At 34.5% G+C, this 16696-nt stretch overlaps 2 protein-coding genes across 4 annotated transcripts in view; both read left to right on the forward strand.

The window, feature by feature from the left end:
- Positions 1-16696, forward strand: part of LOC117680569 (mucin-22) — a 38173-nt gene extending 21477 nt beyond the window's left edge. The window contains exons 1-6 of one of the 2 annotated variants that reach the window (XM_034453083.2): positions 13012-13231; positions 13866-14223; positions 15357-15459; positions 15545-15606; positions 15948-16032; positions 16175-16696. In XM_034453083.2, coding sequence (XP_034308974.2) covers positions 14172-14223; positions 15357-15459; positions 15545-15606; positions 15948-16032; positions 16175-16352 — 480 coding nt within the window. In that variant the 5' untranslated portion in view covers positions 13012-13231; positions 13866-14171 and the 3' untranslated portion in view covers positions 16353-16696. Of the gene's footprint in view, positions 1-13011; positions 13232-13865; positions 14224-15356; positions 15460-15544; positions 15607-15947; positions 16033-16174 lie in introns of those variants that run through there. The other variant, XM_066072778.1, reaches the window with a different exon arrangement.
- Positions 4936-9717, forward strand: LOC117683570 (uncharacterized). Of its 2 annotated transcripts, none has more exons than XM_066072779.1 (6): positions 4936-5145; positions 5955-6047; positions 7254-7341; positions 7520-7575; positions 7757-7829; positions 9049-9717. In XM_066072779.1, the coding sequence occupies exons 1-6, from the start codon at positions 5088-5090 to the stop codon at positions 9242-9244; spliced, it is 564 nt and encodes a 187-aa protein (XP_065928851.1). In that variant the 5' UTR covers positions 4936-5087; the 3' UTR covers positions 9245-9717. The 2 variants fall into 2 exon arrangements, with proteins under 2 accessions (XP_065928851.1, XP_034308971.2); XM_034453080.2 differs by having other exon boundaries at positions 4943-5145; positions 5955-6215.

Below are 16696 nucleotides of genomic sequence, written 5' to 3' on the forward strand. Positions count from 1 at the left end.
CCCTGTTTTGGCTAACTTACTGTCCGGTTTTGGTGTCGAACCATCCAAAGATAGCCGTCTCTTGCTATCCTTATTATCCTCCGATATTATGGGACATGCACAACGACTTTTGTAACACACAAACACAGATATATCCCCGTAAAATAAGAAATAAATCTCCGCTAAAAAAACTCTGACCGTCCATTCGTAACGCATGCGCATTCACTCATATAAATATAAAATTCTTTGCATGTTGGGCAAATAGCACAATAAATAACATTTTCCGATTTACAGTTCATCGACGAATTGGCGCGAATTTCCATCCCAGATTTTAGTAGAATTGTATTTCCTTCTTCTATGTAGGCACATGTACCACATCTCGGGTCGCCGCATTTTTTCACGGATGGAATTTCCTCTTGCATTGTAAATTGGACCTTGGTCAATATGTGTTTAAGATTGGGTGCTTGTCGTCGGCTACTGATTATGTCCTCGAATTGTAATAATTTCTTCATATTTTCTGACTGTTCTAATATAGGGTAAAGTCGTTTTGCGTCTGTTAGAATATTTCTGTTCCTTGGATTGTGGGTCACAACAAAAGCAAGTTTTCCGTCGTTGTTGCGATTATTAGAAGACCGGCGAGGATTACGTAGAACTTGTAATGGAATTTGTGTTGCTCTTTTTACTCCAGCGTTGATTAAATAGAAATATTTTTAATGAGAAATATTTTTAATTCTTCCAGACGTTTAAATCGTAAGGTTTTGTCTGTGATAATTGACTTTACCCTATATTAGAACAGTCAGAAAATATGAAGAAATTATTACAATTCGAGGACATAATCAGTAGCCGACGACAAGCACCCAATCTTAAACACATATTGACCAAGGTCCGTTTTACAATGCAGGAGGAAATTCCATCCGTGAAAAAATGCGGCGACCCGAGATGTGGTCATGTGCCTACATAGAAGAAGGAAATACAATTTTACTCAAATCTGGGATGGAAATTCGCGCCAATTCGTCGATGAACTGTAAATCGGAAAATGTTATTTATTGTGCTATTTGCCCAACATGCAAAAAATTTTATATTGGACAGACGGGGAAACTAAACGCGCGTGTTCGTGTCCACAAGCAACAAATTAAAGACCCGAGTGTTCGTAATACTCCATGCTGTGAACATTTTGCTGAATGCGGCCAGGGAAAATTTACCCTATTCCCATTTTATAAACTTCCAAATGAAAATGAAATACTGCGCTTAGCCAAGGAAGACCACTTTCTTAAATTATTTTGATCGCGTCACGTTCAACTCTATCAGCTACGTCATGCATAAACAACACCTGAATTTTACGCACAAACTTTTTTATTGGTGGATTCAGCTCACCGCTGATAAGCTGCTGGTCAAGACTAAATCATGCACGGACAGAACAACAACATATTAGAGAATATACATACCCCCTTGCACTCTCGTTCTTTCACACCATCGTTCAATTCTTTTATTGACTGTCGATTGCCGATCAACACAGGTGAAGAAATCGAGAAAATTCATATATTATATCACTTCGACTGGTCAGTTTGTAGGTACATTATACATTTACGGTATATAAATGAAAGGAACGCGGGGCGCATGCAACTTTTAAATATTATATTTTGTTAAACGCTTACTCTGGACCGTAGCTTGAGAGCCGCTTAAACACACACACATACACAGAGAGAGAGAGAGAGAGAGAGAGAGAGAGAGAGAGAGAGAGAGAGAGAGAGAGAGAGAGAGAGTTTAAACATGATGGTTCCATATTGAGAATCAAAGTACTGAAGTACTGACGGGAGTTGATTTTATCGATTATCATTTATTTTAAAATCAACTTATCTTTCATGGCAATTAGTTTCTTGTCTGTATTTGAAGTACGCACTTTTTAATGAATTTTAGACTTTTCCGACAAGAATTTCAAGAAACCTTTCATGAATCATGTTGTGTAATATTTAAGATAGATTTCAAACTATGTATAAGTAATCGAAGCAATTCTAAACATTTTATGGGTCCAAGCACTATTGATATCGAACTCCGTTAATCTCTGACAGTAGGATCTATCCGGGATCATGTTAATTTAGATCAGACAATCGTGCCTTGGTGGATCCAGCTTCTCCGAGGGAGGGGATAATCTCAATGGTCAGCCATGTATGGATGGAATGATTTACTTTTTAATACTGGAGAAAAATCATACATTGTTTTTGGCACAAGAATTGTAAAAACAAAATTTGCTTTTTTATTTAATAGATTACATACATGTAGAATTAAATGAATATGTTGATCTAAGCATTTCTTTTATGAAACTACTGGATGTTCAATACTAGTATACTACTGTATAGTGTATAGATTTCTGTACTTTTAAAATTGTTGGAAATATATATTAGATATTCTTAAAAAAATAAACATTGACTTACATCGTCAAAGTTAAATTGGCGGAAGGATTGAGGTAGATAAACAGTATTTAAGGAAATATGACTGGAAAAAAAACCTGTTGGCGATATCTCTTGTGGTGTCTACGTATTCGCGCAAAACATCCTGTGCTTTAAAAGATAATGCCATTATTATTCATTTATGGCTGATGTAAAGCAGGACATCCTTTCGGTATGAATAATAAATAAGTTGTTGCGGGTGAATTATTTTGACTCATGATTTCATTTTTAAAAAGTGCGTGCAGCATTCAGAGAGAGAGAGAGAGAGAGAGAGAGAGAGAGAGAGAGAGAGAGAGAGAGAGAGAGATAGAGAGAGAGAGAGGGAGGGAGAGAGAGAGATAGAGCAAGGGGGTTCATGTTTATTATATTTCATTATTTAACTATTAAATTTATTTGTTCATTTAATTCTTCAAGTCAATTTATTTGTAAAAAGAGAGTCAGACAGACAGACAGAAGGAATGACAGACAACACAGAGAGAGAGAGAGAGAAAAAAAAGAGAGAGAGAGAGAGAGAGAGAGAGAGAGAGAGAGAGAGAGAGAGAGAGAGAGAGAGAGAGAGAGAGAGAGAAGGTGGAGGGAAACTAAAGGACGCTCATCTAGAACACAAACAGATGACAGCGAATTTCTATAATCATATGCCAAGTTGATCATGAATATGCCGTAGAAAGAAAATGTGCAGTAAAAAAGAGTCATCTGGTGTGTGTACTACAGTTGTGTACGGTATAGTAGTGTTATACAATTGTAATGACGTGCCGACATGTAAGCAAATTTTTAAAATGCGCGGATCCAGAAGGGGGTCCGAGTGATAATTTGTACAAGCAACTGAGGGGAGGAGTCGGAGATTTATTATCGATTACAGTGCTATTTGAATTAATAAGTTTATATTTTTTAGAAGTCGGACCCCCCTCACCCACCCACAGCCGTTTAATATTGTAGAAAAATGTTGGCGTGTCGGCTGAATCAGTACAGTACGAGATCTGTAGCTTTATCTCAGGAGATAAGATACTCAATGGAATTCTAGATAGAACCATTTTAAGAAGTGCTTGGAAATTGTGTCGTAGGCCTGTCTATTTCATTGCTGGCCACTTAGCCATGGCTCTTTGAAATCAATACAATTTGTCTGGCTTTTGAGTTTAATACTATGCAATAGGTGTATATATAATCCAGGGTCTTTTTGAACTTGTTTTGACGCAAGAAATAGATAAGAACGTCCTGCTGAAAGTCCAATGCCTTGTTAAAGTGGTTCTATTAAATATGTTGTTTCTTGACAAGACAACTTTTTTATATTTATTTCTAAAACCGATTGGTTGGACTTTTCCGACTGCGTCGCGTTCAATTCTATCAACTACATCATACATTAACAATACCCGCACCTTAACTGCAATTTGTTTTATTGGTGGATTCAGCTTACCGCTGATTGGTTGCTGGTTAACTCAGACTAAATTATGCACGGACAGAACAACAACATATCAAAAAATGAAAAATTCATATGGGTACTCGTGACTGTCAAAATTGGGCCTTTTTTCGAAAGTGTACACTTGTTATAAAAATACATACGGTACATACATATAAAGCTGTAGCTCTATGGAGAAATTTTGGGTTAGTAAATATAAAGCTACAGTGTATACAATACTTACATGTACAAAAAAACTTTACGGCAATTTTCCGAGCATAAAAATAACGCTATTTTTGAAAAGATTTACATCATACCATACCACATTTTGTGCAAATAATCCATTTAAATAATTCTTCATTTAGTTTACTACTGATAATTATAATAATTGTAGCTTTACTCGCCCCAAACTTTCTCCTATTAAACAACCTTTAACCTTACTGAAATCGCATGAAGAGCTGTATTTTTTATGTATGTAAACAAACCAGTGTACATGTATGGAACTGTTGATCGGTGGTTCAGAGACAGGTAAAATAAAGAAATCTGCAGTAAATTGTTTGGGGATATTTTAGTATATATATATATATTTACACCGAAAGTGATAGTGCAACAGAAGAGAAACGAATCGGACACTTGCTTAATGAAGACACACTTGCACTCTCCACTTCCGTCTCGTTCTTTCACACCATCGTTCAATTCTTTTATTGACTGTCGATTGCCGTTCGAAATGTGTAGAAATCAAGGAATTCATATCTATCACTTCGACTGGCAAGTTAGTAGGTAATACATGTGCATTAACGTTATACATTTACGGCATTTACATGAAATGAACGCTTAGCACATGCAAATTTCAAATATTATATTTTTCATAACGCCGTACTCTGGACCGTAGCTTGAGGCTATGGTTTAACGCCCGTTTACAGAGAGAGAGAGAGAGAGAGAGAGAGAGAGAGAGAGAGAGAGAGAGAGAGAGAGAGAGAGAGAGAGAGAGAGAGAGAGAGTTATTTTTGCACAGAATTTAAACATATGGGATAGTCGATAATGACTCCATATTAGGGGAAAATGAGGAAAAATCCAACCAAAGCGGTTTTGATGATAAACATAAAAGAAAATAATGTCTCCCATAATTACGTAATATGGAAGTCGTTTTGCTGATGCGTAATACGTTCATGCGTAATGCATAAACTGTGTGTCATCGGAAAATATGATATTATACTTTAAAAACAACTGTGTAATGATGTATTACTTCACAATTTGCAAAACCATACATGATGATTTGGAAAAGAACGTTGCAATTACTTTTCAGTTTTTTAAGCTATATAAAAGGTAGGTTCTTTCATTATTAGATGTAAAAGAGTCCATTTTTATTTTGCAAATTTTCAAGAAATCGAAGTAAATAGGAAATGTTTCATTTATTAATGCATGTACAATTTATATCCAATAAATATGTGAATAAAAATGTTTTACTAAAATACATGTAATCTTTGCGCATTTATTTTCTTTGAGAAATAAGAAATGGTCGCAGAAACAAGAAAAAAACTAGTTAAACCCGTATATACTTATAAAAGTTAACTCATTAAAGAATGCTCATTATCATCAATTGTTTTTTACAAATAGCATGCTCTTTGTGTTTTCTCTTATTTTGAATTAGTGTTACATTTTGCACTTTAACTTTACATGTATATCTGTACAAAGAAAAAACAAAGAATTACAGAAATAATAATAATGCTCATTTGGGCCCATATCATATAATTATATTGTCCATTTAGGCTCACATCATTGGCTCTAAAGGGAGGGGCAGATCTTATCCGAAGTCTTTAAAATCAAAACAAAAAATCCTTACTCCCCAATATCAAAATCCTTATCCGCAGGGGGAGAGGGTGGAAGGTTGTATGTCATATCCCAATTTTAAACGTTGGTCTATATGTTATGTTTTCCTATAAATTTAAGCAGCACTGACCAAAAAAGTGAAATGTGGGAGGGGGGGGGGTTTAATTTATTATTCTATATATGTACATTTGATAAAACAGTTTTTTTTATTAATGAAAAGGAAAGACCATAACCACCCCCCTCACCCTATGCTATGTACGTGTACATGCATTCTTTTTCCAAACTCTATTGATTTCTCTTAACAGCAACTTCTCCATGCCTCTTCCCGGGTTTCTACGGATTACTTTGTATTAAATGTGGACGCTGCGCAGGGAACGGTGATTGTCATTCAATAACTGGTGAGTGCAACGGAGGTTGTCAACCCGGGTTTTTTGGATCAAAGTGCAATATGACGTGCTCGGCAACATGCGGAGGGGACGGAAGTTGCTCTCAATTAACCACTTTCTGCGAAAATGGCTGCCAGTCCGGCTTCACAGGGACACAATGTGACCAAATTATAACATCAGGCAAATAACTTTCTTTTTAACATAATTACATATATAATAATTTATATAATGAACAATCGTAACTACTCGGCCATTTTCGCTCGGAAATGACCAACTTTTTACGATCATTGTATATACTGTGGTTTCATCGATATTCGTTGAATACAAATTTTCGTGGATTTCGTTGTTAAGTTTATCCATGAAATTAACTGTTCATTTAAGTGCAATTTCCTCAATGATTTGTATTGATAGGGTCATTGGCCATGAACTTACGTATCCTTGAAACTATGCATTTCACTGTATTCACGAAAATTGATACCCATGAATATTAATGAAACCACAGTATGCCATTATAAATCACAATGAACTTCTTGGGTCTTTCCGACCGAGCTCTGAAACATATATTGAATGTACATGACTGTGCATGTATCAAGACCACCATGTGTAAATGTTCTACAAGATTGGGGTGGTCTTCCATCTTGTTAAAGTATTGGCTAGACATAGTTTATCAAGAAAAGTGGCATCGATTTTCAAAGTAGAGGGTTCAGTTCTATTCTTTTCTATAGATGAATATAAGGAACAAGTACATATTTGTTTTTTGTGATTTTATGGGGGGTGGGGTGGAAGCCTACATCCCCCTTCCCACGTTTGCTACGTGTTTGTATTTAAGATTATATCTTACATGTATATTAATAGATCTAAGTCTACTAAAGCTCGTAGCCCGAATTTTTTTACACCTAGAATAATCAAATTTTGTATTTTAGGGCCCCATACAGGTACATGTATCTGAATCTGCTGTAGTGTTTATCAAAGGTATAGGTGTGTTGCGCTACCCCTACAAAATACACCTGTTTTCCGATCCCTCCTCGCCTCCGGGGGATGGAGAATAATTTGATACCTCGTGCATGGTATATGAAAATTACTGCATATATACATGTGTGTAAAATGTCTTAGCTATATCATGCAGATAATAATCGTAATTATGAAAACAATATGAATTATTTGCACAAAAATATTCAAACGCCAAACTGAAACTTACAGATGATCTTATATCTACAGATGTTGTCCACGTGTGGGAACCTATTGCTGCAACGAGCCTCGTTGTTACTATAGCCTGTATCGTAATACTTGTGCTACTGTATAGAAGGTAATTTAACAAAAATGCCTTTTAAAAAAACCCAACAAATCTTCGATTCAATGACCAAAAAAAAAAAACCGACAATTTTTAATAACTTAAAAGAATTAAAAGTCTTGTTTTGTGATAATGCAGTTTTTCGAACAGAAAACTCAAGTACAATTGTGTCATGTGTTATATATAATTTCAGGAAAAACAACCAAACGAAACCGTCTTACGAACGCAATTTGGTGCATATTCCGGAAGGTAAACTATGTACCCCCCCCCCTTCCGATCTCTGATATCTGAGATTCCATGCAATTGTTGATTCAAAGTTATAAAAATTGATTAATTAGAGTATATGCACGCAACCATAAATTTATATGGACATGTACAATGTAAATAGCAAGATATTAATTGGGTTAACTTTTACTTCCATTATTTTTAGAAGAGACCGAGAGATATGTAAAATGGAACCAACTTCAAGAAAATATAAGGAACATTTCGAATGCTTCATATTTGTATGTACAGTTTATCAAACAAATACAACATTCAACTGTTTAATTAATAAACATGTGTAGGCAAGACTCTTAAGTCCGATGGTGACGCCAAAATCATCCAATGGTCACGTCAAAATCCGATGGTCTGCGCTAAAAGTCAAATGACCTGCCACGCAAAAGTCAGATGCTGTTTGATTACTGTACGTTTGTTACACGTACGTCACGTCATTGCGACGTCATTGCTGAAATTGCTGATTTCTTTAAAATCCTCAACCGAACATGAATAATGGAGAAAGAGACGAGTGATGAAAATTAATGGAGTTGGGGAAGGTTTTTGAGGCGGTAAATTCGACAACATGGAATAATAATGTTCCAAAGTCTGTCCCAAGTTAATGTTTCTATCAAGTTAATGATTTCTAATTCAAATACAGTTGAAATCGATGAAAGTGAAAATAATCAAGATCGATATATTCATTGAAACACAATAGCCCTTTTCACTCATAAAGATACAGGAATGAAAACGAATTTCTTACGAAGATTTATAATGTGTACTGTTTACATATTCTCCCCATTCGGAATTCACTCGGAATACCTCGCACAATTTTTCAATGTTATCATCCGGGCTACTTCATGGCTGATGCAATGCAAAATTCCTGTAGACTTTGTACTGAGTATTTTGGGTTGTGTAATGAAGCCTGGAGTGATAGAGGGGGTGTTTCAAAACAGATATTCTGGATATATTTTTATATTGGAGGGAAAACCTAGTTTGAGCAAAAAATTTAAGGTATTTATGATTATCGAAATATCAAGCAAAAAGTGGTGGAAGCAAAAAATCGGGACAGAGTATAATATATTCAAATGCAGTGTATGTGTTGCGCCTTTGCTGCAATTAGTGTGTACACTGTATGCCAATGAACAATGAATAATTTAAGTCAATGATGAACATATCTAAATATGAGCATTCAAATCAGGTGGGGTTATTTAAAGAATATTTATCATCCAATAATTTTCTTCTTTATTCTTTTTTTTTTAAATTTATCGGGCTTTGGTGCATCACTCCATCGGAATTCCGCAACTGCACGCGGACCTTTGTTCTTTGGCTTGTCAAACTATCGGGCTTTGGCGCAGACCTCGAACTTTAGAGTCCAATCACACTTTGGAGTCACATAATTATATAAACGGATATTCTATTTTCTTTAAATAATTTAATAATAATTTTTTATTGCTGTATTAAATCCAGGAATAAGGATCGAGCCGAAAAAAACTGTTCCGCAATAAAGGCTCAACGGGATCTTGCTAACTTTGAATCAGAAAGTCAAGACTACACAGTTCCAAAGTTTACAAGACAGGAGGGTGTCCCTGATGATCAGTCCCAGACGGAGCCTAAACCCACGGACTCGGAGCCTCATCCCTATATCTACGTCATATCCTCTTGAGTTGATCTTCAATAACCCATCTAGTACACGCAACAATAAATGAATGGGAAAGCCGAGAGGAATACTTTTCTAGAAAACAAAATACTTATTAATAGAAATGAAGTATTAAATAGGAATCAATGTCGTACTGTTTGAATGTTGGCGAAATTGTAGATGTTTAAATGAAAATTCAAGTTGTTTTTTCTGTCTGTTGATCAATTAAGAACACTTTATATTATATGTTTATTTATTTTTTTTTAAATATGATATTTAAATCAAACATTTAAGAAATCCTAGTAATGAAAAGGTTTTCAGATTTCTATGTACATGCAATGTCTATGTTGCATCTTTATAATGCTCCAGGCATTAAAACAAAAACAGAATTTCCCATGATAAAGATTTCAATTTCCGGCATATGTTTTAATGTGATTTTTAAGAAGCTAGTCACGAAAAAGCAAAGCACAATAAAGCGCCATTCATATCATGCATTGTAAGTATAGGGTCTATAATTTTTATTTCGTTGTTTCATAAGGGAATAGGGTGAGATATTTATAATGTAGATGATAAAACCCTTGTAAAGACAAGAAGGATAAGGAATATAGTTCCGACAGAACTGTAAAAAGATGCACTCATCAGCTTGCTCAATGGAGGGTTGGTTGGGGGGGGGGGGGGGGGGTAGAGGACAGTTACATATGTTTCTGTGATTGAAGGTTCTCTCTGTTTAAATAGTTGCTAGTGTCAGCAAAGCTGTGCACATCGTCGGTTTGATAACTATTAAATGCAAAGAAAAAGTACATGCATTATTTCGTATGGAAAAAGGGGAATGAAAAAAATGAGAGAGAGAGAGAGAGAGAGAAGGTAGAAATAGACAGAACAGCCTTATGAGAGATTATTACAAGAGTGGGTTATATTGCTGAAGAAAGATTAACCTACAAGGGGAACATTTATATCATCTAGGCGTGCTATTATAGCCTATCTCGGATATACCATGCACTATAACATTATGTTAACATACGTTTAATGGTGCGACCGTTGGGGCGAGCACAGCAAGTGATCAAACAATGAATTATAATAAATCAATAAAAATAAAATTAACAACGTAAAATTTGAATGCAGAAAAATAAAACATACCTATTTTCAGTAAATGTTCATTATTCATAGATTATAAGAATTGTTATAATTTATTTACTTAAAAAGAAATGGTGCCCCCCCCCCGCATGTAATAAATGGAAGTGAAAATAAAGAAACCATTGAACTGCTTAGGAGCTGAAGGATTAGAATTTTCATGATTTTTTTTTCTTTTGCTTGCAAAGATTTTTTGGATGAGGCTGCCATCCACCCACCCACCCCCCTTTTAAAAAAAGGTGATGCTACGTGTACGTTCCAGGAAAATACCGTAATTATAGTGAATAAAATAGATGTGAGCATTCATCCAAATGAGTGCAATTTACTACTGTTTCCTGTATCTGAAGAAATGTCCTTATTCTTCAGCTGTTCTTTAGCTTAGCCTTTGCAAGATTTTGAGAGGATTTCGGTCAATTCAGCAGATTTACAATAACTTCAATTAGAGTAATTTCCCCTTATCAGTGCTTATTGTGACGTCAAAGCTAACGTTGGTTAAGTGTCGCCTGACTTTTAAAAAAAAACTCCCCTGAGAAATAAAAGTACGCGAAGTACACTTTTTTATTCACTTAAAAAAGCATGATGTTCTTAAAATGACACATCTTATTTGCTTCTCAAAAGTTTTACTTTGATTCTCGCGAGAACGTGAGGTTGGAAACCATTGGTACTATGAATTGTGGGTCAAAATTTACTGACGCCGAAAAATCTATCGGATCAATGTGTAAACCTTTGTGATGTCACTCGATTATTTTTTGATTGAGAGTGTACTGAGGTGAACTTTAGAGGTAGCACTGACTGTATATCGTATGCATCGTTTTTGTTTTTATATTGTCTTGCTGATTCTCGTGAGAGTGTGAAGTGATAAAATTGCCATGATTACATAGAACTACTGGGACGATTAAAACAATGCATTACTGGTCCGATTTACTGACGCCAAAAAAATCCGTTGAATGAATGTGCAACTAGTCCGAATTTTCTATTCACACACACCTTGCCGGTAGAGCTCAATAAAATAAGTGTGTCTTGTATGAAAATGTATGAAAATGCAGGATGCACATTTATACGTTAAAAAAAAAAATAATGACCCTCAAATGTGACTTTTAATATACATGTATGTATAAACATGCATTTATTTAATAAATATATTACCGGAGACAACTTGACAATTTTCCATTTGTACTGACAAATGGATAACTGCCCGATCTTACAAATAATTGACTGTTTATTTTTTTCCACATGTACATTAAAAGAAGTGGTTAATTATTTTTTATCAAACGATCATTATGAACAGCATACTAACATGTAATATATATATATATATATATATATATATATATATATATATATATATATATATATATATATATATATATATATATATTTATATATAGGGTTGTCCCTAAATAATGTAGACAGGACACATAATTTAAAATCTGTTCACTGTAATTTCATTAGACTTCTATGTTTTCTTCAATGACCCTTTGGCAAACAATACTGAAAAATTCAAATCTGTACTTTATTTAATTCTCGAATAAATGAATTATTAGTAACAACAAGTTTTGTCAGGCGGCGCATTGTGCGACGTAGAACATTTCCAGTTTTACGTTGTTGCTAAACCCTCCACATCGTTTACGATAACATTTACGTTTTATTTCCGAAAATGTCTCAGAAAAAATATTATCTTTGAACATGTACCCTGAGTGCACATTCAACATATATTTTGAACATGTACCCTGAGTGCACATTCAACATATATTTTACTTTAGTTTTTGTTTTTTTGTTAAATATTTTCTAAGTACAAACGATTTGTCGGCTCTAAACTTGCCCTGTATTACTTGTTGAACGTCTGTCTTGCAAAATGTGTCGTTAAATTCAGCATTTTGACGTCCATTGATATCGTTTGAGTTTTTCTTTTTTTTCGACTTATTGTCATCATACTTGTTCAAATATTTTCAATGTTGTTTAATTACTTATTAAAAAAACGAATTTCTAATCGATTTTGTTAATTTCATTTACTCCAAAGCCGCTTAGGATTTATTTCATGGTCTTTACAAAATTGTATCAGTTACTGCTGCGCCGCCTTAAACGCTGACATCGTCATTTTATTACGAGTTAACTTTCAACTTGTCACAAAACGCCCTATAAAATATTTAAAAGTTTTGTTATTGCCAAAACATTTTGTAAGTAAAGAATAGAATTGTTATCAAATATCAATGTATGTTTTATTTAAATTTATTCATTCGAAAAGTACTTTTCCTCGCAATTTTCATATCATTTTCTTTATTTTTACTTGTTGTTTTTGATATTGCACCGCATGTCGAATTTCTGATCTAACATGCTGTCATTTCACTAATTTAATCTCAAACAATGTTACATTTTAAAACATTATTTGAATGCAAATGATTTAAACCCTTTGTGGCACAAATTTCATCTTCCTTTATATATATATATATATATATATATATATATATATATATATATATATATATATATATATATATATAAACGTATGAATCCTTGGTAAGGTAACAATATAGAAAAAAAAAGTTTAAGCAGACTATTTACACAAAACATGTACTAGTACTCCATTTCTCTCGAATTTCAGTCCATAGCGCTTTTCATATTTATACATGTACATGTACTTGTACACGTACAGTGAAATATGCTCAGATCAAAGCAAATGAATAATATCTGGCTACCGCCGCCTACGCAGATGAACAGATGTACTTACATGTATACTAGGTATACTATTTAGAACAAAACAACGAATCGTACCGACAGATTAACATAAAAAAAAACTAAAAAAAAAATCGAAATACGGTACTTCTAGTTCTGTTGAACAGGTAAAGGACTTCATGGACTAATAACTATACATTTTGTGTAGAAGTGAGTGATTCATGTTGTGGTCGGAAGGAATTTTTCAAAATATTAACTACTTATTTAGATGAGTTAGGATGTAATAACGGCATTTCTGTATTACATACAGTTTATTTTAAATTCTGAAATCTGAACAAGATGAGTCGTAAAATAAGCTTGCATTTGCTCTCTAGTGTTTTATATTTTATCGATAAGTGGATATCTTCCTTCCTTTCTTTCTTTCATTTCGTTCTTTCTTATTTCTTTGTGTGTCTTTTTGAATCTATATAACAGCGTTTCAAATCTTAAAATCGTTCTCTAAATTTTTTTTCATTGAATTCCAATTTTTTGAATGATTTTTTTTTTATTAAAATAAATAAATAAAGATTTTTGTCATCCTGCTCCCTGACTATTTACTTTAGAACGAAACATCAATTAGTTCTTTCTTTCTTTCTTTCTTACATTAAACTTTTCTCGAGAAGAAAAAAATTAATATCATGATAGAGTTCAGATTGCAACGTCTTAATTTTTTAATCTCTTATTCTGCCCAACAATATTTGGATGTTGTAATTATTTTTTTTAATGATTATAAATACATGATGCATGTATTTCATGGTGCATATTGCTGCCATCGCTCTTCAGTTTTCATTGTCTATTTTTACAGGGTTTTCACAGTCACAGGCCCCGTGGGTAATTACGGATCTACCTGTGAACTTATGTGTGGTCAATGCGCCGCGGACGGGTCATGTGATCAGATAACCTGGTCATGTGTCGATAATTGTAATCCGGGGTATACCGGGTCAAATTGCGAGGAGGCGTGTCCCTCAACATGTGGGGGTGACGGAAGTTGTCTCCGGCTTTCCCCTTACTGCAGTTATGCCAGACTGGCTACTATGGTAATAACTGTAGTGTTCAATGCGGCTGTACCCCAGGGCTCTCTTGTCACAAGATCTCTGGGGTCTGTGAGACAATGACGCTCAGAATTGATGTTACTAAATATTCTAGTAACAAACCAAAATCAGGTAAAGAGTGATTTTTTTTTGCTAGCCAGTATACAAAAGTATTTAAAAATCTGTCAACTGATGCAATTTTTATCAGTTTTAATACAACCATTTTAACAAGAGCTTGGACTTTGGGTAGTTGTGTCAAACAGCAATGTAACATAGGCCTGCATGTCTACTTTACTGCTTGCCACTCAGCCATGGCTCTTTGAAATCAACACGATTTATCTGGCTTTTGAGCCAAGACTAGGCAATAGGCGTATATGGTCAAAACCGCTTTGGTTCAGGTTGGCTTTTTCCGATCGCGTCACGACTAATTCTGTCAGCTACGTCAAGCGTAAAGAATACACGCCGCCGTTGTGAAAACTTTATGATTGGTCAACTCCTTTTCTTAGGCTGAGTTTTGCAAAGCCAGAGCTGAAGGATTTCCCAGAGCAGTTCATTTTTTCCCAATATGGAGTCATCATCCACTATTCCCTATGTTTAAACTTTCCTCTCTCTCTCTCTTCTCTCTCTCTCTCTCTCTCTCTCTCTCTCTCTCTCTCTCTCTCTCTCTCTCTGTGTATTTATGTGTGTAAGCGGGTCTCAAGCTAGGGTCCAGAGTAAGCGTTTAACAAAATATAATATTCAAAAGTTGCATGCGCCCCGCGTTCCTTTTATGTATATACCGTAAATGTATAATGTAAATGTATTACCTACAAACTCACCAGTCGAAGTGATATAATATATGAATTTTCTCGATTTCTTCACCTGTTGATCGGCAATCGACAGTCAATAAAAGAGTTGAACAATGGTATGAAAGAACGAGAGTGCAAGGGGGTATGTACATTCTCTGATATGTTGTTGTTCTGTCCGTGCATGATTCAATCTTGACCAGCAGCCTATCAGCGGTTAAAGCTGAAACCACCAATAAAAAAGTTTGTGCGTAAAATTCAGGTGTTGTTTATGCATGCCGTAGCTGATAGAGTTGAACGCTATGCGATCAAAAAAATCCAACCAAATCGGTTCTAATATTTCAATTGAAACCAGCGTCATTTTTGTCTTGTTTTGAAGCAAGATCTATAACTATATGTCCTACTGAAAGTCCAAGGCCTTGTTAAAATGGTTCTAAGTGGCTTAGTTAAACTTGGGCGTTCTTTTCTTTCTTTTTTTAGAATCTCTGTCGTTTTACGTCGCGATTTTCTGGGTACCTATTGCTGTACTGAGCCTCGTTATGGTAGTAGCCGGTATTAGAACATTTTGGCGACTACACGATAGGTAAGATGTAAACTAAATTATATTTGTGGTCTCCATAGACTTGTAGAGAAAGAGTTCTATACCTCATCCAATGATATAATTTCAGGAAAAGGAAGGCAACTTTGCCTTCCACTGAAACCTATGAAAGTCGGTTCGTTTTATCCGAAGGTAAAGTTTTTTTAACCCCCCCCCTCCCCCCAATCTCCTAGACCAATATAACTGCATGTCCGTCTATTTAATTTGACTCGGACTAGAATGACTATAGTTTTGATTTGATTTTGCAAATATTGAACATGAGCAGGCGGAAATTGTGTTTTTCGTTTCAAATTTTCCACATAATCATATTTACATGTACAAACAAATTATTGGTCCGCGACACTCTTCCCTTCCTCCTCAAATGTTATCACAGCTGTGCAAGATAACGGCGATATATAATTGATACATGCATCAATAACCATATAAATTATTGCATGCCGAGTGACTTATTTGATAATGGCTTGTATTTACAGGAGAAAACGTGGCTTATGATAAAATTAACGAACCAGAGAATGTTTATGTAGAGTTGAATGGAATGTCAACGACCGCTTCATTTCCGTATGTGTAGATAAATTTATTTTGTATGATTTTTTTTGAAATATTTAACAAGAAATATGTTTTTAATAAGAAAAAAAATAAAGTTTAAAAAAAACCTCTATTTACCATAACTTTTATTGATTTTTATTTTGTTTACATTCAGAACTGACGGAGAAGGCAATCAATATTACTCTACAGTAGGATCTATCCGGGATCATGCTAAATTTAGATCAGACAATCGTGCCTTGGCGGATCCAGCTTCTTCGAGGGAGGGGATAATCTCCGATGGTCAGCCACAGAGGGTTTCAGAGGCCCACGCGTACCTTTACCTCATACCTTGACCTAATTTTAAGAAACAACACCAAAACATTAACTATTATTGAAGACTCTGTTTTTTTTAACCTACACATGCTTAATCAATACTGATACATTTGTATTTGTATATATACACACTTTAATGTTGTTGATATATAGCTACGTGTAAGAAAGAAACAAAGAGTTTGATAATCTTTTTTTTTTTTTTTTTTTTTGTATGGATGGAATGATTTACTTTTTAATACTAGAGAAAAATCATATATTGTTTTTGGCACAAGAAATGTAGAGGTAAAATTTGCTTTTTTTATTGCTAATATATAGCTACGTGTAAGAGAGAAACAAAGAGTTTGATAATCTTTTTTTTTTTTTT

This window comes from Magallana gigas, chromosome 10, assembly GCF_963853765.1.
Source record: "Magallana gigas chromosome 10, xbMagGiga1.1, whole genome shotgun sequence".
Classification (NCBI taxonomy): domain Eukaryota; kingdom Metazoa; phylum Mollusca; class Bivalvia; order Ostreida; family Ostreidae; genus Magallana; species Magallana gigas.